The 23,185-nt window shown below is 47.4% G+C and overlaps 1 protein-coding gene across 4 annotated transcripts in view; it reads left to right on the forward strand.

The window, feature by feature from the left end:
* PTBP2 (polypyrimidine tract binding protein 2) overlaps nt 1–23,185 on the forward strand; it is a 1,270,924-nt gene that overhangs the window by 174,138 nt on the left and 1,073,601 nt on the right. For all 4 annotated transcript variants that reach the window (XM_044085703.1, XM_044085704.1, XM_044085705.1 and 1 more), the window contains exon 3: nt 12,437–12,606. In XM_044085703.1, the coding sequence (XP_043941638.1) occupies nt 12,437–12,606 (170 nt within the window). The remainder of the gene's footprint in view (nt 1–12,436; nt 12,607–23,185) is intronic.

The raw sequence follows: 23,185 nt of genomic DNA on the forward strand, positions 1-23,185 counted from the left end.
ACGACTGTCTAATTCAAGCAGAGAACAAGGACATTCTTCTACAGCATCTGGCATTTGTGAAAAGGCTTCTAACATGCCTAGGGTACACAGTCAACGAAAAGAAATCAAAACTAGTACCCTCTCAAGAGATAATATTCCTGGGTGCAAGCTTAAATACAACTGCCCAGATGGCTTATCTCACGCCAGACAAAGGCAACTGACTACCTATTTCAAAATGTTGGCAACAAAGGCCCAGTTATCTGCAAGAAAAATTCTGCAGGCTTTGGGCTTCATGGCATCCTGCATCCTACTAATTCCATATGCAAGACTGCATATGAGGAAACGTCAGTGGTACCTAAAATGTGTTTGGACTCAACATTGCCACAGCCTGGAAACAATGATTACTCTCATTCCCTGCCTGCAACAGGAGTTTCGATGGTGGGCAAAGGCTTGTCACCAAAACAAGGGACAGCCATTCACATTACTCCCAGCCAGGCAGACACTAACAACGAATGCAACAGATTATGCCTGGGGGGCCCACATGGCAGGAAAATGCATTCAGGGCACATGGTCCTCAAGCCAAATGCATCTACACATCAATCAAAAAGAGATGCTAGCTGTCCAAAATGCCCTGACAGCCTTGAAGGGCCTACTTCATCTGGGACAACTACTGATAAAGACAGACAACAACATGGTCATGTGGTATATAAACAAACAGGGGGGCACACATTCTTACCCCCTTTGCAGACAAGTCATGACTTTGTGGGACACAGCATTGACTTAACAAGTATGTCTGCAGGCACAATTCCTGCCAGGAAGGAAAAATACTCTGGCAGACGAACTAAGCAGAAACATCCTGGATCCCCACGAGTGGCAGCTGGATCCACAAGTCTTCAGCATGATAAAAAGGAAATGGGGATGCCGAGACATAAATCTATTTGCCTCCCCTCACAACTACCAACTAAAAAGATTCTGCACAAGGACTTATCACAGACAAGCATGGAAAGTGGACGCTCTATCGTTCAGCTGGAAAAACCTATCCGTACATGCCTTTCCCCCACTGCCTCTCCACTCCAAGGTACTCCTAAAGGTTAGACAGGAGAAGCCAAAGATGATAACGATTGCCCCAGACTGGCCCCACCAGTACTGGTATCCATTCCTAAGAAACTTATCTCAATGCCCAGCTTGGACCTTACCTCAAATACCTCATCTACTGTCCCAGAAAAACAATCAGATCCTGCACAGCCAACTCAGGACTTTACACTATCCGGCATGCCGCCAGGTTTAGTCATACAAAACCCACCTCTCAGTAAAGCTGTGATGGATGTCATTTTGGAAGCCAGAAGGCCCAGTACTAGAAAATCTTATGCTGGAAAATAGAAGAGATTCTGTGCTTGGAACCAGGCTCAAGGAACTGATACAGCTGTGCCAAATATTCCTCCGATTTTGCAGTACTTAACCGAGATGCTGGACAAATGCCTATCTTTTTCATCTATTAAAATTCATGCCTCTGCCATTTCGGCTCATTACAATACAGAGCCTCCAATCTTTTCTCATCCCTTATTAAAGCAGTACCTTAGAGGTGCCAAAAATGTAAGTCCTCCAAGGAGATCACCAATGCCTGCATGGGACCTCAACTATGTCTTGGAAAAACTCACCCTGCCTCCTTTTGAGCCAGCTGCTACTGCTGATATAAAGTTTTTATCTTGGAAAACAGTTCTGCTCCAAGCAATCTCTTCTGCAAGACGAGTTTCAGAGCTACAGGCACTCATGGCTGTGGAACCTTTTATCATTTTTTATCCAGACAGGGTCTCTCTGAGGACAAACCCAACATTTATGCCTAAGGTGGTGTCCAGTGTGGCTCTTAACCAAACTATTCATCTGCTAACTTTCTACCCAAATCCACAGAACGGGGGAAGAGAATTTTGCATTCTTTGGACGTACACAGACAGCTTAGATTCTACTTGGACAGAACCAAAGTTTTCAGAAAGACAGAGCAATTACTAGTGACATATGCTGCAGGATCACAAGGAAAGGCCATCTCAAAGCAGACTATTTCAAAGTGGATATGCCACTGCAGACGTTTCTGCTACTTACACCATGGCTAGCCAATGCCTAAGGACATTAGGCCACATTCAACCAGAGCTGCAGCCACTTCAGCAGCCTTTCTCAGTGGAGTACCAACCAAGGACATTTTAGTGGCTGCTACTTGGAGTTCAGTGCACACCTTTACAAAGCACTATCATCTGCCACTCTACTCTAAATCCAGGGCAGGCTTTGCCACTGCAGTTCTGCAGGTCCCGATAGCCGCTCCTAATGCTGTTTAGCTCCAGCCTCCCAACCATAGCTTTGGGACTCTACCCAAATGTATTGACTGCAACAGTGAAACACGAAGAACATAGTACAGTTGTGTACACTTAGCAAAAATGTAGATGTTCGAATGTATTCGCTGTTGCAGTCCAGGTTGCCCACTCGCCATCCCCCTTTCTTCTGATGGGAACCTATGTGGTATATTTGCTTGTAGATGAAGGTAAAGTTTATATTGTTGCATGTATTTTTATATATATATAAATTTTGGCTACCCTTTTAGGGGGGCACCTGACATCTGGGGCAAGAAAATCTAAAGAAAATGGTGTCTGCTGCTTCTTTTATACCCCTGTCGACCTGACATCAGGGAAGGTGCGACAGCAGCCGACGCCGGACCCAGGCCTTTGGAATTCAGGCCGACATGAGGGCAACCTGCCAGCTGGATTACCCAAATGTAATGACTGCAACAGTGAATACACTCGAATATCTACATTTATGGTAAGTGTACACAACTGTACTTTTTATACCCCTGACGACCTGACGTCATGGAAGAGGAGACCACAACCGACGCAGGATGCAATACTTTGTTGTTCAAGTCGACTGAGGGCAACTGCCAACAGATTACCCAAATGTAATGACTGCAACAGTGAATACAGTCGAACATCTACATTTATGGTAAGTGTACACAACTGTTCTTCCTCTGCACTTCTCTTTGGCTTATCTACTACGCCCAGGGTATTCACAAAATGCCTGGCTCCAGCCATTGCATACTGCAGGCAGAGAAAAATCCAAATTTACCCCTACTTGGACAACGGCCTGAGTCCGGCGGACAGTCAGGAATTGCTGCTTTCAGCACCTGGCATTTTTAAAAAGCCTTCTCTCTTCTTTGGGGTACACCATCAACGAAAAGAAATCACAACTGGTACCTAGTCAAAAGATTGTATTCCTGGGAGCAAGCTTTGACACAACTTCCCAGATGGCATTCCTCACTTCAGGAAAAACAGGCCTATCTGACAGATTACTTCAAACAAATGGCCACCAAAACCCAGCTGTCTGCAAGAAAAATACTGCAAGCTCTAGGGTTCATGGCGTCATGTATTATGCTAATTCCATATGCAAAACTGCAGTTGAGGAAAATTCAGTGGTACTTTAGTCTTTGGTGCCAACATTCTCAACACCTGGAAACAGTCAATGTTAAGTTGTCTATCTCGCCTTCATTCTTGCTGGATGGGTTCGGAGCCGACCTCGGCTCCGACTCGGCCACTCTAAAAGCTCGAGAGTTGGTTCCACCGGCTCGAGGCTCCCCTTATATCCCACAATGCTAGGCGAGAGTTACCTCAGATCTCGTTTGCCGCTACAGCTTCGAGGTTGGTTGCTTCTACCGGTTCCTGGTGAGTGTTAGCTTTTTCTTCAAAAAGTTACTCTTTTTTTCCCCTTTTTAAGTTAAATTCTTCCTAGATTAGTGTAGATCATAGAACTTTATCCCCGACCCTAATTTTCCCGTTTCTTTATTAAAAGAACTGTTGGTTCTCCCTTTGGGCCTTTGGCCTTCCCTTCCCTAGGGAGTGTTTGTGTAGTTTTACTTTAATTTTTTGTACTTAATTTTTAGTATTTCTACTAAAATTATTATTTTTTGCTGACAGGGTATAACTTGTGTGTTTGGGTGTGTGTTTGTGTACACCTGTCAGTTAGGGAAATGTCAAAAGAAGCAAAGGTCTCCGGATTCAAGAAGTGTGATGCGTGCTGTCAGAAAATGTCTCTGACAGACGCTCACACTTCTTGTGTCTATTGTCTGGGGCCTTTGCACCTGCAGGACTCCTGTGCTGTGTGCCATGGCTTCAGCCCCAGGGTCCTGCAGGAAAGAAAAAACAAGTTGATTCTGAGAGGCTTGTTGAAGCCAGAGGATTCCCTGTCAGTTTCAACAGGGAAGCCCTCTAAGGCATCGAGGTCTTCGGCTCCGGCTTCTGAGCCGAGACCTCAGGTTGTTCAACCTTTGCCTTTATCGGCTCCGGCTGGAGCCGATAAGTCTCAGTCCACAGTTTCTGTGGCTTCCTCGGCTCCAGCCGGAGCCGAGGTTATCGAGGTACCCGTGTCGGCTCCCACAAGACCTTCGGAGCCGACAACTAGAAAGAGGTCTAGGTCACCTTCTCTTGGCTCCGTTCATTCGGCTCCAGGATCTCCCCTGCTGTCTGAACGGAGCCAAAGGTCTCATTCCTCTAGGTCATCGAGGCTGTCCGATCATGACCTTCAGAGGGTGGTGAGTTGACTACTTAAGTCCGAGGCACTAGCCCAGATGCTTCAGAGCCCGACTCATCAGTCGGTGCCTGCCCCGGTCCATCAACTCTTTCCTCCTTCGACTCTTTTGAGTTCGGAGCCGGGTCGTGTCGGAAGCGAGACTGTGGTTACTTCGGAGCCGAGACAATTGTCTTCGGCTCCGTCGTCGGCTCCATTTTCTTCTTTGGAGGAATCTCGGCGGACTTCCCTCGTCGGCTCGAGGGGTGAGTGGCATCGGACCCTTGTCCGACCCCTCTCCCTCTCGGTGCTTGCGCTGGTGAGTTCGGCTCCGACATCGCCTCGGAGCCATCACTGTCGGTGCCGAGGGGTTCTTAGCTTCTCGGGCGGGGACCTCTGGCTCTGCCTGACAGGGGTGCATTCGAGGTCATGCGGAGTGTGTTTGAGCCTGGCTCTACTCCACAGTCGGCTCCGTCAGCCCCTCCCTCGATGCTGCCTCAGGGTAAGTCGACTCACTCCCTCATCCCGGACCGCAGAGAGCCAGCTCCTCAGGAGCCCCCTGTGGGGATTTCATCCTCTTCTGAGGCCTCTCCTGATTTGGCAGAAGAGCCCCCTCGGAAGAGGAAGTGCAAGAGGAAGCACATTGACTCACCTGAGTCTATCACGTCAGACACAGATCTGGATGATTCTGAGGGTTCCCCCCGTTCCCCTTCTGAAGATGTCTCATTTGCAGACATTCTGGAGATTTTGAAACAGAGGGGAAATTGGCCAGCCCTCAACCCTTCGGAGGACGAATCTGTGTATCTTGAGGCGTTTGGCTCTCGTCCTTCCACCTCCTGGGTGTCCCCCCCCCTTCGACCCCCTCATGCAGGTGGTTGCTAAGAAGGCATGGACAGCTCCTGATTCAGTGGACCCCACTCCCAGGAGACCCTCTAAATTCATCACAGCTCCATCAGACAAGCAATTTTTATCAAAAGGAGTTTCTGTGGATGCTATGGTGGTAGCTGCTGCCACAAAGAAGGAACTGGCTGATCCTTCAGTGCCTGTCCATCCACCTAACAAGGAATCTAGGTCCATGGATAGGTGCGGAAGCGGATGTTCTCCTCAGCGACATTTACCATGCGTTCGCTGAATTACCTGTGCCATTTCACTCGTCTTCAAAGGGACTTGATCAAGGAAGCGAGTGAAATGTTAAAGGATCCTACAGCTGCGGGTTTCCAAGATAAAATGAACACGCAGCTGGCTACCCTTAATTCCATATCTAACTCCTCCATGCGCCTCCTCTCTTATGCGGCCGATGGAGCGAGCAGAGCCGCAGGGACAGGTGTAGCTTTACGTAGGCACGCCTGGATGCGGCTATGCAATTTTGCGGACCCTTTCAAGACGTCTTTCACGAACTCACCTTTTGATGGATCATCTCTCTTTGGTCCTCAAGTGAAAGAAACCCTGACTAGGTGCGAGACTGATGGCAAGACCCTTTCTGCCGTCGGAGTCCGTTTTTCGACTCCTTCTAGGCCTTACCCCAAAGGCCAGAAGGGTGGAAAGATGTGGTTCCGTAAACAATCTCAAGGGACTTCGCCGGACGCACAGAGTCGTTTTCCTACCAGAGGCAGAGGTGGGAATAACAATGGTAGACGTCGCCCTAGGGGCAGGGGGGGTCCGCAGAACCAGGGCAATCGGGAAGCCTTTCCTGACAAGCCCTTTCAGCATCCCTGAGGTGTTGCCCGACTACCCATCTTCGGAGGCAGTCGGGGGAAGATTGTCACTGTACCCAGAAGCCTGGCTATCCCTGACTCAAGACAAATGGGTACAGTCCATCATTTCCGAAGGCTATTCTATCCCCTTTCTTCGTTTTCCAAATCAATCAAAAAAATCCCTTCCAGATGTTCCACCCGCTCAAAGGGATATAGCAGCTTTGGAAATTTCAAAACTGCTTGCAAAAAGAGCAATTCAGCCAGTGCCAGCAGACCAACAAGGATCCGGAATCTACTCAAGGTTCTTTTTAGTTCCAAAGAAAACGGGACTGGAGACCGATCTTGGATCTCAGTGTCTTGAACAAATCAGTCAAGAAAACAAGATTTCGGATGGTCACGCTGCAATCCATTCTTCCCCTTTTGGGCAAAGGAAACTGGATGTGCTCTATAGACCTTCGGGATGCGTACTATCACATAAAAATGAACAGACGCTCCAGAAGATTCCTCCACTTCAGGCTGGGAACCAGTCATTTTCAGTTCAGGGCCCTGCCCTTTGGTCTCACCACTGCCCCCCGGGTGTTTACCAAATGCATGGCAGTGGTAGCTTCTCACCTGAGACGACAAGGATTCCAGGTGTTTCCATATTTGGACGACTGGCTTCTCACAGCTCCCACCAAGCATCTCCTTCTGATGGCCAGAGATTATACTTTTCGCGTTTGTCAAAAACTGGGTATTTCAATAAATTGCGAAAAGTCTGTTTTGTCGCCTTGTCGTACTATTACCTACATAGGCTTAAATTTAGATACTATAAACATGTCTGCAAGGCTAACGAACCAAAGGATATCAGACATTCACAAATTGGTGTCACTTCTTCTCAACAACAACAGAGTCAAAGCCAGGTTAGTTCTAAAGGTGTTGGGAATCATGGCAGCGGCCATACCTCTCCTTCCATTGGCCAGATACCACATGCGGATCCTTCAGTGGATGCTTTTACCCAATGGTCATACCAGGAACTTCCAATGTCTCACACCATTATGATCACGCAAGCGTGCGAAAAGCATCTCATATGGTGGATGTCTTCCCCCCAGCTCCTGTCGGGAAGACCATTTGTTCCACCTCCTCCGGTTGCTACTCTGACAACGGATGCCTCCCTGATCGGGTGGGGGGGGCATTATCAGGGCAGGACAGTCCAGGGCACATGGCAACCAAGCGAATGCCACTTGCACATAAATGTTCTGGAGATGAGAGCAGTGTTTTTAGCGTTGCAAGCCCTTCAAGACTCTCTTCCCTTGGGAGCGATTGCAATCCAGACAGACAATATGTCTGTAGTGTGGTACATCAACAAACAAGGCGGAACCAGATCTTATCCCCTGTGTCGAGAAGCACTCAGACTGTGGCAATGGGCGATTTCTTCTCAGCGTTTTCTGATAGCAACGCACATCCCCGGGAAGTCCAATCACATTGCGGACAAGTTGAGCAGAGCTATACTCATGCCTCACGAGTGGTCTCTGAAAGACTCTGTAGTGAGAGAAATCTTTCTCAAGTGGGGTCAGCCTTGCTGCGATCTTTTTGCTACTCCCCAAAACAGCAAGTGCAGAGAATATTTCACTCTATTCCCTTTACCAGGCCAACCCAGCAGGGACGCTCTAGTCCAAGTTTGGCCCCGGGGACTTCTGTATGCATTTCCTCCTTTCCCACTGATCTCTCAAGTAATACAGAAAGCTATCGCTCAGAAGGCCTCATTGATCCTCATTGCTCCTTACTGGCCTCGACAAGTGTGGTTCCCCTTTCTACATAGATTTCTTTTGGAGCGACCGTGGAATCTGGACCTAGTTCCAGATCTTTTGATCCACCAGTCTGGTCAGTTTCATCGCTCCCTCCCCTCTCTGAACCTCACTGCTTGGTTCCTCCAGTTCCAACCGTAGCCAGGCTTCCTCAATTATCTCACTCTGTTAGAGATATATTGATAGCTTCCCATAAATCTTCCACTCGAAAGATTTATTTGAGTAAGTGGAAACGCTTCTCATATTGGACACAAGGAAAGAACATAGATCCTTTCACCGCTTCCATCCAACTAGTCCTTGATTTTCTAGCTGAACTCTTCCATGCAGGTTCATCTCCATCTACTCTTAAGGTTCAATTGGCAGCTATTTCTAATTTCCATGTGGGCATTGCTGAATCTGCCCTAATGTCCCACAAACTTTGCAAAGCTTTTTTGAAAGGAGTTTTTCTTCTCAGACCTCCTATAAGAAATCCTCCTTCTCCTTGGGACCTAAATTTAGTTCTTGCTTCTTTGATTCTTTCCCCTTCGAACCTGCAGCTTCATGTTCCTTGAAATTATTATCATGGAAAACTCTCTTTCTGGTGGCTATCACATCAGCTAGAAGAATTTCAGAACTTCAAGCACTCAGTTGTCGTTCTCCTTATCTTGTGTTCCATAAGGACAGAGTTTCCTTACGAACTAACCCGTCCTTTTTGCCTAAGGTGGTTTCAACATCAAATATAAATCAAACCATTGACCTTCCTGTCTTTTTCCCAGAGTATTCAAATAGGTCTGAAACAAAATTACACTGCCTGGATGTTCATCGTCAATTAAGGTACTACTTGGATAGGACGAAACAATTCAGAAAATCTGATCAGCTGTTTCTCTCCTATGCGGAAAGCAGAAAGGGACTTTCAGTTTCAAAGGTATCATTATCCAGATGGCTAACATCTTTGATTTCCCTGGTATATGAAATTAGACAACAAAATTGCCTAATAAACCTAAAGCCCATTCCACCAGAGCTTTGGCTACTTCTTTAGCCTTCCAAGACAGACTGCCTATTGACACCATTTGTGCAGCGGCTACTTGGGCTACTCCTCACACTTTTATTTCTCATTATAAGTTGGATTTAGCTTCTAGGCATAGAGCTAATTTTGGTTCCACTGTTCTCAGGAGTCTGTTCCGTTAGGCCACCCGGGACAAGGTGCTAGGGACGCGGTCCCATCCAGCAAGAATGAAGGCGAGAGAGACAACTTAACATATAGAAGTTATGTTCTTACCATAACGTTCCATGTTAGTTGTCTTCTTCTCGCCTTCTTCTTGCGTCCCACCCTCCTTCCCCCTGGCCTGGACAGACCTAGAGGAGTTGTGATCGTGACCTCTCTTTCTACCACCTCTTTCTTAGTCATATGCTATTATGCATATTTCTTGGTTCAGGATGTAGGTCACCCTTTTTTTTTTTTCTTCCTGTTGTTAGAGGTGGATTCTGTTTTTACAGTTATATTGTTACTGTTATAAGCTGGGGTTAGCTTACAAACGAGATCTGAGGTAACTCTCGCCTAGCATTGTGGGATATAAGGGGAGCCTCGAGCCGGTGGAACCAACTCTCGAGCTTTTAGAGTGGCCGAGTCGGAGCCGAGGTCGGCTCCGAACCCATCCAGCAAGAAGAAGGCGAGAAGAAGACAACTAACATGGAACGTTATGGTAAGAACATAACTTCTATTTCCTGTCTAAGGACAGAGTTCCTTTGTTGGGCTGAAGCGTGAAACCACAACAAGGGACTGCCTTTTACTCTACCCACGCTGCCCAGACCCTGACCACAGACGCATCAGACTATGCATAGGGGGCCCACATGGTTGGGAAGTGCATTCAGGGCCACTGGAGCCCAATTCAAATTCTCCTACACATCAACCAAAAAGAGATGCTAGCTGTACAGAATGCCCTGACCGCTTTCAGACACCTACTCTTTCCAGGACAACTGCTAATAAAAACAGACAACACCACAGTTATGTGGTATATAAAGCAGCGGGGAACCAATTCTTACCCCCTACTGCAGGTTAGCCATGGCCCTTTGGAGAATGGCCTTGGACAACCAAATCCATCTACAAGCTCAATTCCTGCCAGGCAAACAAAACTCACTGGCAGACAACTTAAGCAGAAATCTCCTAGACCCACACGATTGGAAATTCGAGGCCGGCGCCTTCAACCTTCTGATCCAGAAATGGACCCCAGAGGTGGATCTCTTTGCCTCCCCTGACAATCACCAGTTAAGTAAATTCTGCACCAGGAACCCTCACAACAGGGCCTGGAAGGTGGATGCACTATCATTTCAATGGGAAAACCTCTCAATGTATGCCTTTCTCCCTCTGCCCCTTCTCTCAAGAGTTTTACTCAAGATAAAACAAGAAAGGACAATTCTGATTGCCCCGGACTGACCACGCCAGCACTGGTACCCATTCATGTGCAGCGTGACAACGGTGCCACCTTGGCACCTATACCAGACCCCAATCCTGCTTTCCCAGCAGGAGGGACAGATTTTGCATTCGCATTTGCAAACCCTAAATCTTATTCCTTGGATACTACACCAGCAATCCTAAGCAAACAGGTGCTGGATGGTCATCCTTGAAGCCAGAAGGCCCAGTACTAGGAAATCCTATGCTGAAAAGTGGAAAAGGTATTGTTCTTGGAGTCATTCTAAAGGAAAGGACACAGCACTGTCCTCTTTACCTCAAGTCCTGGATTACCTAGCAGATCTACTCCACAGTGGCCTGCCCTTGTCCTCCATTAAGATCCATGCCTCTGCCATCTCGACTCATTGCAGTACTGAGCCACCCCTTTTCTCTCACCCCCTCATCCAGCAGTTCTTGAGAGGGGCATACAACTTAAGGCCACCAAGGAGAGCACCCACCCTTGCTTGGGACCTTAATTTTGTACTGGAAAAGCTCACACTTCCTCCTTTTGAACCTGCTGCTTCAGCAGAGTTAAAATTCCTCTCTTGGAAAATAGTATCGCTTCTAGCCATCACTTCAACTAGACGAGTGTCTGAGTTACAAGCACTGATGGCTGTGGAACCCTTCATTATTTTCCATGCTGACAGGGTTTCCCTCAGGACTTAACCCTTCTTTTATGCCTAAAGTGGTGTCCAGTGTGGCTCTCAACCAATCCATCCATTTGCCTACCTTTTTCCCTAATCCTCAAAATAAAGGGGGGGGGGGTCCTGCTCTCTTCGGACGTGTACAGACAGCTCAGGTTCTACCTTGATAGGACTAAGCCTTTCAGAAAATCTGACCAGCTACTAGTCAGCTTTGCAGCAGGGGCAGAGGGCAAGGCCATTCCAAAACAAACCATTTCCAAATGGATAGCACACTGCATCCATTTCTGCTACAAGCACCATGGGAAACCAACCCCTCAGGGTGTCGAACCACATTCCACTAGGGCTGCTTCTACCTCTACAGCACTTCTCATTGGAGTCCCTACCAATGACATACTGGAAGCTGATATCCTGGAGTTCTTTACACACCTTCACCAAGTATTGCCACCTGCCTATCTTTTCCAAATCAAGGGCAGGATTTGCTACAGCAGTCTTGCAAGGCCTTCTAGCCAATCCTAACTCTTTTCTTGATTGCCTCCACCTTTCCTCAGCTTTGGGAATCAGCCCAAGTGTGATGACTGCAACAGTGAAACACGATGAACATTGTACAGTTGTGTACACTTATCATAAATGTAGATGTTAAAGTGTATTCACTGTTGCAGTCCTGGTTTCCCCTCCCTCCAGCCCCCTGGTTTTCTCTACCTCTTGTCTCTCCTCTCTGTGGCTATTCCTTCTGGTATGGGTATTTACTTTTTACTGGTGGTGTTTTCCACACCATTTCCTAGCTCCCTATTTGGGGACTCCTGACATTGGGGGCAAGAAAAACTGATGTAATGGCGTCTGCTGTCTTTTTGTACCCCTGACGTCATGGCAGAAGCGACAGAATCTGACACAGAAATATTAAGTCTCTGGTATTCTGGCCGACTGAGGGCTACCTGCAGGCCGATAACCCTAGTGTGATGACTGCAGCAGTGAATATACTTGAACATCTACATTTATGGTAAGTGTACACAATTGTACTTACACCCTTATTGTTTCCTTTTCTCCTATCTAGTATATGCTTATAAACTTTGTAGTTGTGAAATCTCCTGTAAACTTTTTTCAAGACTAGTTAATGCAAAGTATGTTGTATGTTTTGGAAAAATAGGGGACGAGGCATGCTTAAAGATTTGCTAATGCTTTTAAGTTCTTAACATGGCTGTTGGATTTTTGCAAGGATAGAAATGCTCAACATCATTAATAATTTTGTCATCACTCAACTCTTTGAGCAAGTGTCATTTTCTAGTCTGTAATTGGTTTGACATGTCCTATTGTTTTAGTAATTAAGTGTTTAGTTTGGGAATGAATTCCTGATTTAATTTATTCCTGCAGCAAATGGTAGTGACAGAAAAAAGTTCAAAGCAGATAAGATGGATGGAGCACCATCGAGAGTTCTTCATATCAGAAAGCTTCCTAGTGAAGTGACAGAAACTGAAGTTATTGCTCTAGGCCTGCCATTTGGGAAAGTTACTAATATCTTGATGCTTAAAGGAAAAAATCAGGTAATTGTGTAAATGTTCTAACTGAGGAGCATTTAAAAAAATGTATGACTGAAAGCACCAACTGTTAATGTAACTTTCTGTATTGTTTACTCACTTGAAAATTGTCTTTGCTTGGAGTGAGCAAGAGGTACAACTGAGTTATTTTGGTTGCAAGAAGTGTAGAGTCCAGTCATGGGCAAGGTATTTATTTTCATTTTGACTTTCATCTCTTGGTGGTCGTGATCCGTCATGTCTGGCAGTCAGGGAATTTGAGCATTAATTGCCAATAGGCTTTAATGAGTTACTTCTTGAGGACATTGGTAATGCTGGTATGTTGTGTTATTGGAGAGATGTTTCTTCAGTTGCAGGGTAGTTCCTGATTCATGACAGTAGGTGTGATGTCCTGACTGAAGTCATTGTTGCAGTGTTCCTGACAAATGTGATGTCCTTGTGTTCCCATGCTGCAGTATTCATAACACATGGGATTCCCCGCCTAGACAACCCAAATGTTCGACCAGTATACCAAAGACCTTTACTACTGCAAGGTACGTGCAGTGTTGCTCATAGGAAGCCAGCCAACGTAGGCCATAAAGTAACGCCTGCACATACCATTCTCAGAAATTCTCTGCCACTTGTACAAACGCCATCTTCTAGCGTTTGTGTGATCGCCGAGTGGTTGCTGTTTCAGATAAGTGCCCCATTGGGAAATTGTTTTCAAAAATCTTATTGCAGATCCAGAGACCATTTCACAGGGGCCCAAGGGCATTAAGGCTTCTACTGCTAAAAATCCTACCCCTTCTCATAGAATTTCTGTCTCTATGGAATCCAGTCTAACTCTTGATACTTTACTCCCTGCTTCAAGGAAACCTGACTGGTATTACAGAGTTCCCAATCCTCATAAATTTCTCTTCAGAAATCCTCCTGCTGATCCAAAGGTAATCTCCCAAAGATCTAAAGGCATAAAAGCAACTACAGCTAAGAATCCCACCCCCTCGGATATGGATTCCTGAGCTTTAGACAGATGGGGTAAAAAAAAGTATATGCCTTTGCAGCTCTCGCCATTACATGTTTAAATTGTCAGTTCCACATGCTGAAATACCAGCAACATACTATGGAACTTAAGCAAGAATTATCGACCTTTCCTGACTGTGCAGAAAATAGACTTACATGATTGAGCTTATGCATTCTGCAAGTTAGCAAGCATACCCTGCAATGTCGGTTTGATGCCCTAGAAGCATCTTGCATGGCTGCAGTCACAAGTTCTGTACTTAGAAGGCATGCCTGGCTTAAGAAGCAGACCTTGTAGGACCATGTCAAATCAAAATTATTGGACGCTCCTTTGAACAAGGACAATCTTTTTAGCACCAAAGCAGAAGAGGTTTAAAAAAAGATGGAAGAAATGGCTAAATCTATGCAGACAGTCAGATTTTTTTGCAAGTGCAGCCTCCAAAATCCGTTTGGCATTGTGCCTCAAAATATTGGGTCCTTTCCGGCCCCCTCGAGGCCATCTCAAACTAGACCCTGGGGAAACAGACCCCCCCAGATTACAGTCTCAGGTTATGCAGCGATCTAAACAATGGAGTACCTCCACTTCTAAAGCAGGGAGTGCTAAGCCACCCCCTTACAGAAAGAATTCACAAGGATTTCTCAACTCCACTCCTCACCTCTGCCCAATTGCTCGTGCCCCTAGGAGGAAAACTTGCCCACCATGCAAAACACTGGATGTCCATCACCAACGATTGATGGGTTCTCAACATAGTATCCCAGGGGTAAAAATTTTATTTCCACACCCTGCTAACCCCAAAAGGGTTCCCAGACCTTCCTCCAAACTTGTGGGCAGAGGTGCAAAATCAAGTTCAGTCCCTGCTCTCCATAAGGGGAAATTCAGCTCGTTCCTGCAGAACAGATAGGCCAAGGTGTTTGTTCCAGACTTTTCCTGGTACTCAGAAAAGAGGGCACTTGGCACCCAATCCTAGAGCTATCCATTCTAAACACCTTCCTGGTGGTATCAAAATTCAAAATGCTCACCCTACAGCAACTTCTCCCTACGCTGTCCAAAGATGCCTGTTTAGCCACACTAGACCTAAAGGAGGCCTATCTGCACATCCCAATCAGGGACTCCTGCAGGAAATATCTGTTTCAGGGCAGGATCTATGCATTATCAGATGTTCTTCGTGTTTCACTGCTGCAGTCATCACACTTGGGTTGTCTGCCTGCAGGTAGCCTTGAGTCGGCCAGAGTACCAGAGACTTAGTATTTCTGTGTCAGTTGCTGTCGCTCCAGGTCGTCTGGTATAAAAACAGGCGGCCGACACCATTACATCAGTCTTACTTGCCAAGGAGCCCGAAGCAGAAGCAGTTTGCACGAGTGCCAGTCTGCCACTACCCGAGTTTTCTTTTCCAAATTGAATCATCCTGAAGTCTTCTAAAGCCAAGTACCCTGTTGGGGATCCTTTTTTCTTGCTCTAACCGATGTCAGAAAAAGTTAACAATTGTCTCGCCTGTGGAAAGCAAATACCACACGCAGATTTCCATTTTTACTGCGTCACCGGTTTAGGCCCAGACCACAATGTACCTCACTGTCTGTTTTGTGCCTTGTTCAACACTCTAACTGTTCGTCATCGGGCCCTTATTGTCGCTAAATACCTTCGCTCTCGTTCTCTGTATTCCGAAATGGCATTGGTAAGCCATCCAACTACCGATCTTCCGAAAAAACCTAAGGATAAACAGAGACAGAACGCACAGGTCAAAAACTGCTGACGATGCTTCCATTAAGCTAACCACCAGTTCGCCGGTACTCAGTGAGGCGCTTTCGCAGCTCCTGATGGCCGCTTAAGTGGATTCGCAGGCCGCTACCTAGACGCGTTTGGAGTCCGGTATGCAGTGAGACTCTTCGATTACGGAACCTACGGATGTCTCTACCTTTGATGGGTCTGGAGCCGCTGTGCAGGCACCGGCTTCTGAAGAAGTTCTTCGCACTACCGATATTCGACACAAACTGACATCTTTTGCATCTTCATTTCTGTCTAAAACTACTGAGTTTCTAAGGCCAAGAGTACGAGCTACGACTAAAAAACAGACGACCCAAACTCAAGCACCTGCTTCCTTGCCACAACACCAAATGCTTAAAATGGCAGTTTGCTGATTAGGGGAAGCCAGCCTTCCCCTGCTAAGAGAGAGACCTGTCCACAGCAGCCTTAACAGACCAAGAATCCAACGACTCTGAGGTATCTGATTATGAAGACATGCCTTTATCTGCTTATGAGGATTCAGATGCAGAGGAATCCGTACCCCCTGCTTCTCCGGAGGATTTTTCTTTTGGTGAAACCTTACATACTTTAAGAGAGCATTTCCACTGGGAATGCCAAGACTATCCTCAGTCCGAAAAGAGACTCCTAGACTTTCTAGATTTGCCAAAACATTGACCTTTAGCAGTACCCCCAGTTCTAGATGATGTGGATGATGTCTTTATGGAATCCAGTCCAACTCCTGATACTTTATCCTCTGCTCCTAGAAAAGCAGACAGGTACTAGAGTTCCTGACTCACAAATTTCTTTTCAAAAATCCTACTGCTGACCCAGAGATAGTCTCCCAGGGGCCTAAAGGTATAAAAGCAACTACAGCTAAGAATCCCACCCCTTAGAGCAGGGATTCCAGAGCTTTAGACAGATGAAGTAAAAAAGTATACACCACTGCAACTCTTGCCATTAGGACATTGAATTGCCAGTTTCACATGCTGAAGTACCAGCAACATATTATGGACCCTATTAAGCAAAAATTAGCTACCTTTACAGACTGTGCAGAAAATAATTACAAGAGCTTATACATTCTGCAAGCCAAGTCAGCAAGCATACCTTGCAGTGTGGCTTTGACGCCCTAGAAGCATCTTGCAGGGCAGCAGTCACTGGTTCTGTACTGAGAAGGCATGCTTGGCTTAAGGAACAGACCTTGCCAGGCCATGTCAAATCAAAATTACTAGACTGTCCTTTGAACAAGGACAATCTGTTTGGCACCATAGCAGAAGGTGTTCAAAAAAAGATGGTAGAAAAAGCTATAAGCAAGGAGTGCCTCCACTCCAAAAACAGGGAGTGCTAAGCCACCCCCTTATGGAAAGAATTCAGAATGACTTCTCAACTCCACTCCTCACCTCTGCCCAACTGCTCGTGCCCCTAGGAGAGAAACTTGCCCATCATGCCAAAAAGTGGACCTCTATCACCAAAGACCGATGGGTCCTCAACATTGTATCCCAGGGGTACAAATTTTACTTCCACTCATTACCAACCCCAAAAGGGTTCCCAGACCTTCCTCCAAACCAGTGGGCAGAGGCACAAAACCAAGTTCAGTCCCTGCTCTCTGTAAGGGCAATTCAACCTGTTCTTGCAGAACAGATAGGTCAAGGGTTCTGTTCCAGACTTTTCCTGGTACCCAGAAAAGAGGGCACTTGGCACCCAATCCTAAATCTTTCCATTCTAAACACCTTCCTGGTGGTACTAAAATTCAGAGTGATCACTCTTCAGCAGGGTCTTCCTATGCTGTCCAAAGATGTCTGGTTAGCCACCCTAGACCTAAAAGAAGCCTATCTGCACATCCCTATCAGCGACTCATGAAGGATATATCTATGTTTCAGGGCAGTATCTATTCATTATCAGTTTTCTGCACTTCCCTTTGGCTTATCCACTGCTCCCAGAGTGTTCTCAAAATGCCTGGCTCCAGCCATTTCCCACTGCAGACAAGAGAAAAATTTAAATTTACCTGTAGTTGGATGACTGCCTGAGTCAGGCAGACAGTCAGGAAATGCTGTTGCAACAGCTGACATTTTTAAAGAACCTTCTAACCTCCCTGGGGTGCACCATCAATGAAAAGAAATCAAAACTAGATCCCAGTCAAAAGATTGTATTCCTGGAAGTAAGCTTGGACACAGCATCCCAGATGGCATTTCTTAAGAAAAACAAGCCTATCTGACAGACTACTTCACTCAAATGGCCACTGGAACCCTACTATCCACAAGGAAATTCCTGCAGGCCCTAACATTCATGGCCTCTTGCATCCTACTAATTCCATATGCCAGACTGCATATTAGGAAACTTCAATGGTACCTAAAAGGTCTTTGGTGCCAATATTCTCAGGACTTGGTAACTGTCATACCTATCATACCTTGTCCAAGGACAGAGTTTCTTTGGTGGGCAGCAGCATGCACCCACAACAAGGGACTTCCCTTTACTCAGCCCCACGCCGCCCAGACCCTAACCACAGTCACATCAGACTGTTCCTGGGGGGCACACCTGGATGACAAGTGCATTCAGGGCCACTGGAGCCCAAGTCAAATTAATCTGCACATCAACCAAATAGAGATGCTAGCTGTTCAGCATGCTCTAACAGCTTTCAGATCCCTACTCACACCAGGACCCCTGCTAATAAAAACAGACAACTCCACAGTTATGTGGTACATCAACAAGCAGGAGGGGGACCCACTCTTACCCCCTCTGCAGGCTAGTGATGGCCTTGGGAACACGACCTTGGCTATGCAGGTTCATCTGCAAACTCAATTCCTGCCAGGCAAACAAAATGCCCTGGCAGTTGACTTTAGCAGAAATCTCCTAGACCCACAAGAGTGGCAATTGGAACCCAGCACTTTCAACCTTCTAATCCAGAAATGGGGGACTCCAGAGGTGGACCTCTTTGCCTCCCCCTGCAAATCACCAGCTCAACAAATTCTGCACCAGGACACCTCACAGCAGGGCCTGGAAAGATGGGCCCTATTCTTCCAGTGGGAAAACCTCTCAATCTATGCATTCCCTCATCTGCCCCTTCTCTCAAAATTATTACTCAAGATAAGACAGGACAGACGAAGGACAATCCTGATTGCCCTGGACTGGCCATGCCAGCACTGGTACCCACTAATCTGCAGCCTGTCACTGGTGTCACCCTGGCACCTACCCCAGATCTCAACCCTCCTTACTCAGTATGGGGGACAGATCTTGCATCCTCAACTACAAACCCTGAATCTGACAGCCTGGTTTATTTCTTGAATTCTTTCCCAGTGACCAGCCAAAGCAAGCAGGTGCTGGATGTCATTCTTGAAGCTAGAAGTCCCAGTGCAAGGAAATCCTATGCTGATAAGTGGAAAAGATATTGCTGCTGGATTCATTCTGAAGGAGAGGAGACAGCACTGCCCGCCTTGCCTCTAATCCTGGATTATATAGCAGATCTACTCCACAGAGACCTATAGATAAGTTGTCAATCTCGCCTTCATTCTTGCTGGATGGGTTCGGAACTGTCCTTTGGCTCCGACTCGGCCTATACTAAAGCTCGATAGCTATTTATACCGGCTCGAGGCTACCCTATATCCCATAATGCTAGGCGCTAACTACCCAGATCTCGTTTGCCGCTTACAGCTGCGAGATGCGTTTATTACCGGCTCTTCAGGTTAGAAGTTTTCATTCAAAAAAATTGCTATGTTTTAGTCAGGGTTTTTCTTAGTTTTAGTTAGTGACCATCCTATTAGCTTCCCATTCATAGCTAATCCCCCTTCTGATCCCTTTTTAATCCCTTTTAAGACCTTTTTTAATTCCCTTAGTTATAAGGTTAGGCCTTTGGGCCTATTCTGCCTTGTCAGTTTATTTTTTTGTGTGACTGACTTTACTGTTAATAGGGTGTGTGTGTGTGTGTGTGTGTGTGTGTGTGTGTGTGTGTGTGTGTGTGTGTGTGTGTGTGTGTGTGTTTAATTTTTTGTTCTTAAGATGTCAAAAGACACCAGGGTCTCATGCTTCAAGAAGTGTGACTCGTGCTGTCAGAAAATGTCGCTGGCAGACGGTCACACTTCTTGTGTTTATTGCCTGGGCCCTCTGCACCTGCAGGACTCTTGTTCGGTCTGTCATGCGTTCAGCCCAAGAGTCCTGCAGGAACGCAGAAATAAGTTGATATTGAGGGGCTTGTTAAAGCCTGAAGGTTCCCCGACCAAGTCTTCGTCGGGGAAACCTTCAAAGCCATCTAAGCCGTCAGCTCCGAGCTCAGAGCCTTCGACTGGTGGTTCTCGAACTGCTGTCTCATCGGCTCCGGCTGGAGCCGATGTTTCCAAGACAACAGTCTTCATCATCGGCGCTCCGAGGTCTCCCTTACTCTCGGAGCGGAGTCATCGAACCCATTCCTCCAGGTCTTCCAGGCTCTCGGACCACGACCTTGATAGGGTGGTTAGTAGACTTCTTAAGTCTCTGGCACTAGCCCAAATGCTTCATAGCCCTTCTCAACAGACAGTGGCTATCCCCACCCCATCTTCGATTCCTCCTCCGACTCTTCCTCTGAGTTCGGAGCCGGAGCTTGTGGGAGCCGTGGCCGTCGACATGTCGGAGCCGATACCTCACATTTCGGCTCAGTGGTCTGCTCCGGTCTCTTCCATGGTCCCATCCTTGGAGGGATCCGGGCGCATGGACTTCCTCGTCGGCTCCGAGGGGGCGAGTGGCATCGGACCCTTGTCCGACCCCGTTCTCCCTCTTGGAGCTTCATCACTGGTAAGTTCGGCCCCATCTGCTTCGGAGCCGTCCCTCTCGGTGCCGGGAGGGGTCCTTATCTCTTCGGAGCAGGGACCTTCTACCCTGCCTGATAGGGGCACCTTCGAAGTCATGAGGAGCGTGCTGGCCCCTGTGCCTGCTCCATGGTCGGCTCCCTCAGCTCCTCCCTCTGTAGTGCCTGCTGTGGTCTCTACCCACCCTCTCATTCCTGACCGTAGAGATCCAACGCCTCAGGTTTCCCCATTGGGAATATCCTCCTCTTCCGAGGTTTCCCCTGATCCGTCAGGGGAACCCCCTCGGAAGAGGAAATGTAAGAGGAAGCATGTGGACTCCCCTGAGTCCATCACATCGGATACCGACTTGGATGAGTCGGAAGGGTCCCCACGGTCCCCCTCTGAGGATGTCTCCTTTTCAGACATCCTTGAAATCCTGAAGCAGAGGGGGAACTGGTCTACCCTTAACCCTTCCGAGGACGAGTCGGTTTACCTAGAGGCTTTTGGCTCTCGCCCTTCCACCTCCTGGGTGTCTCCGCCTTTCGACCCCCTCATGGAAGTGGTGGCGCGGAAGGTGTGGACGGCCCCTGACACGATGGAACCTACCTCACGGAGGCCTTCCAGATTTATAACAGCCCCTTCGGACAAGCGGTTTTTAGCCGAGGGTGTCCCGGTTGATGCCATGGTGGTGGCTGCAGCCACTAAGAAGGAACTGGCTGATCCTTCAGTACCTGTCCATCCTCCTAACAAGGAATCTAGGACTATGGATAGGTACAGCAAGCGGATGTTTTCTTCAGCGACCTTTGTCATGCGTTCGCTGAATTATTTGTGCCACTTCACCCGCCTTCAAAGAGACATGCTCAAAGAAGTGGGTGAGGTCTTAACAGGATCCAACAGCTGCGGGGTCTCAAGACAAAATAAATTCCCAGATGGCAACCCTGAATTCCATTGTCAACTCCTCCATGCGGCTTATTTCCTATGCGGCCGATGGGGCGAGTAGGGCTGCAGGCACAGGCGTGGCCTTAAGGCGTCATACCTGGATGCGTCTTTGCAACTTTGCAGACCCCTTTAAGGCGTCTTTCACTAACTCCCCCTTTGACAGTTCAGCTTTGTTTGGACCTCAGGTGAAGGATATTTTGACCCGATGCGAGCAAGAAGGCAAGACTCTCTCTGCCGTGGGAGTCCGTTTTTCCCACCCCATCTAGACCATACCCTAAGGGTCAGAAGGGTGGGAAGATGTGGTTCCGTAAATCGCAAGAGGTCAGTTCCCCTCTAGAGGCAGGGGGGGGGAACAATAACAGACGCCGCCCCAGGGGCAGAGGAGGTCCGCAAAATCAGGGTAGCAGAGTGTCTCTTTCTGACAAACCCTTCCAGCATCCCTGAGAAGCTGCCCAACTGTCCGCCTTCGGAGGCAGTCGGGGGAAGGTTATCACTGTACCCAGAAGCCTGGCTTTCACTCACCCAAGACAAATGGGTACAGTCTATCATATCCGAGGGTTACAAAATTCCATTTATCCACACCCCAACTCAGCCAAAAGGACCCCTTCCAGACGTTCCACCCAGTCTAAGGGAATAAGCAGTACTAGAAATATCAAAACTGCTAGCAAAAAGAGCCATCCAGCCAGTCCCAGCAGACCAGCAAGGATCCGGAATCTACTCCCAAGTTCTTTTTGGTACCAAAAAAGACAGGGGACTGGAGACCCATTTTGGATCTCAGCAGACTAAACAGGTCTGTAAGAAGAACGAAGTTCCGGATGGTCACGCTACTGTCCATTCTACCCTTTCTGGGTCAGGACGATTGGATGTGCTCAGTAGACCTTCAGGATGCGTACTACCACATCAAGATGCACAGGCGCTCCAGGAGGATGTTCATCGTGTTACCCTGCTGCAGTCATCCTGCAGTCATCACACTTGGGTTATCCTGTCGTCAGGCGGTCCCGCAGTCGGCCGGAATTCCAAAGTCTTGGACCGGCGTCAGTTGCTGTCGCCTCTTCCCTGACGTCAGATCGCCAGGGGTATATATAATGCAACCAATGCCATTTTCTTCAGTCTTTCTTGCTGCGCGGTGCCCGAAGCAGTAGCAGTTCGCAAGTGTCGGCCGGCCGACTCCTGAGATTTTCGAATTCTAATTTCAGACCGAAGTCTTCTATAAAGCTAAGTACCCCGTTGGGGAAACTTTTCTTGCCTCAGACCGATGTCAGAAAAAGTTAACAATTGTATTTCTTGTGGGAAGCAAATACCTCATAAGGATTTTCATTCTTATTGCATAACCTTGCCTAGGCCCAGACCACGACGTCACTTCTTGTCGGTTTTGTGCTAGGTTTAATAAGCGTACTATTAAAAGACACTTTGATTTCGCATGCCACTACTTCAGTAGGAAATTTAACTACACCATGCCGTCGGAGCAACCGACTACCGGCGTGTACAAAAAATGCAGGGATAAGGACAGACAGCCCAGGCCTAAACCAGTTTCCGAGACCTCGGCAGATCCGGTCTCCGGTCCTCAGTGAAGCTGTGATGCAGCCCCTGACTACCGCAGATCTGGAATCTGAGACTGCTACGGAAATTTTGACGGAATGTACCAGGCCGACGCAGCCTTTTACTTCAGGCCTTTCCGACGATTTTGCTACAAAAGACGTCTGTGCTACTGAAACGCCATCGGTTTCTGAAGGCGTTTTCAGACCGACGACTCTCACCATTAAAACGTTTTCTAAGTCGAAGGCTCCTTCTAAATCTAAAAGGACTGCACTTCAGTCTCCTGTTCAAGGCCCCATGCCTAAGAAACAGATGCTCAAAATGGTTGAAGATTTGATTTCTTTAATCAGGGGTTCCCAGACCCCTCCTGACAAAAGGCCTAGACAAGAGGAAGATTTTGCATCCTCTGAGCAAATGTCCATTTCTTCAGACTCCTCTGAGGACCAAGACTACTCCGTCTCTCCTTATGAAGATTCTGATGCTGAGGACTCTTTTCCCTCAGCTTCTCCTCCTGAAGACTACTCCTTTGGGGAAACTTTACACACTATGAGGGAACATTTTCACTGGGAAGGTCAGGACTACTCTGATTCAAAGAAAAGGCTCAGAGAGTTTCTTTTACTCCCCC

This window comes from Protopterus annectens, chromosome 10.part0 (assembly GCF_019279795.1).
Source record: "Protopterus annectens isolate FY-2018-M chromosome 10.part0, PAN1.0, whole genome shotgun sequence".
NCBI lineage: Eukaryota > Metazoa > Chordata > Ceratodontiformes > Protopteridae > Protopterus > Protopterus annectens.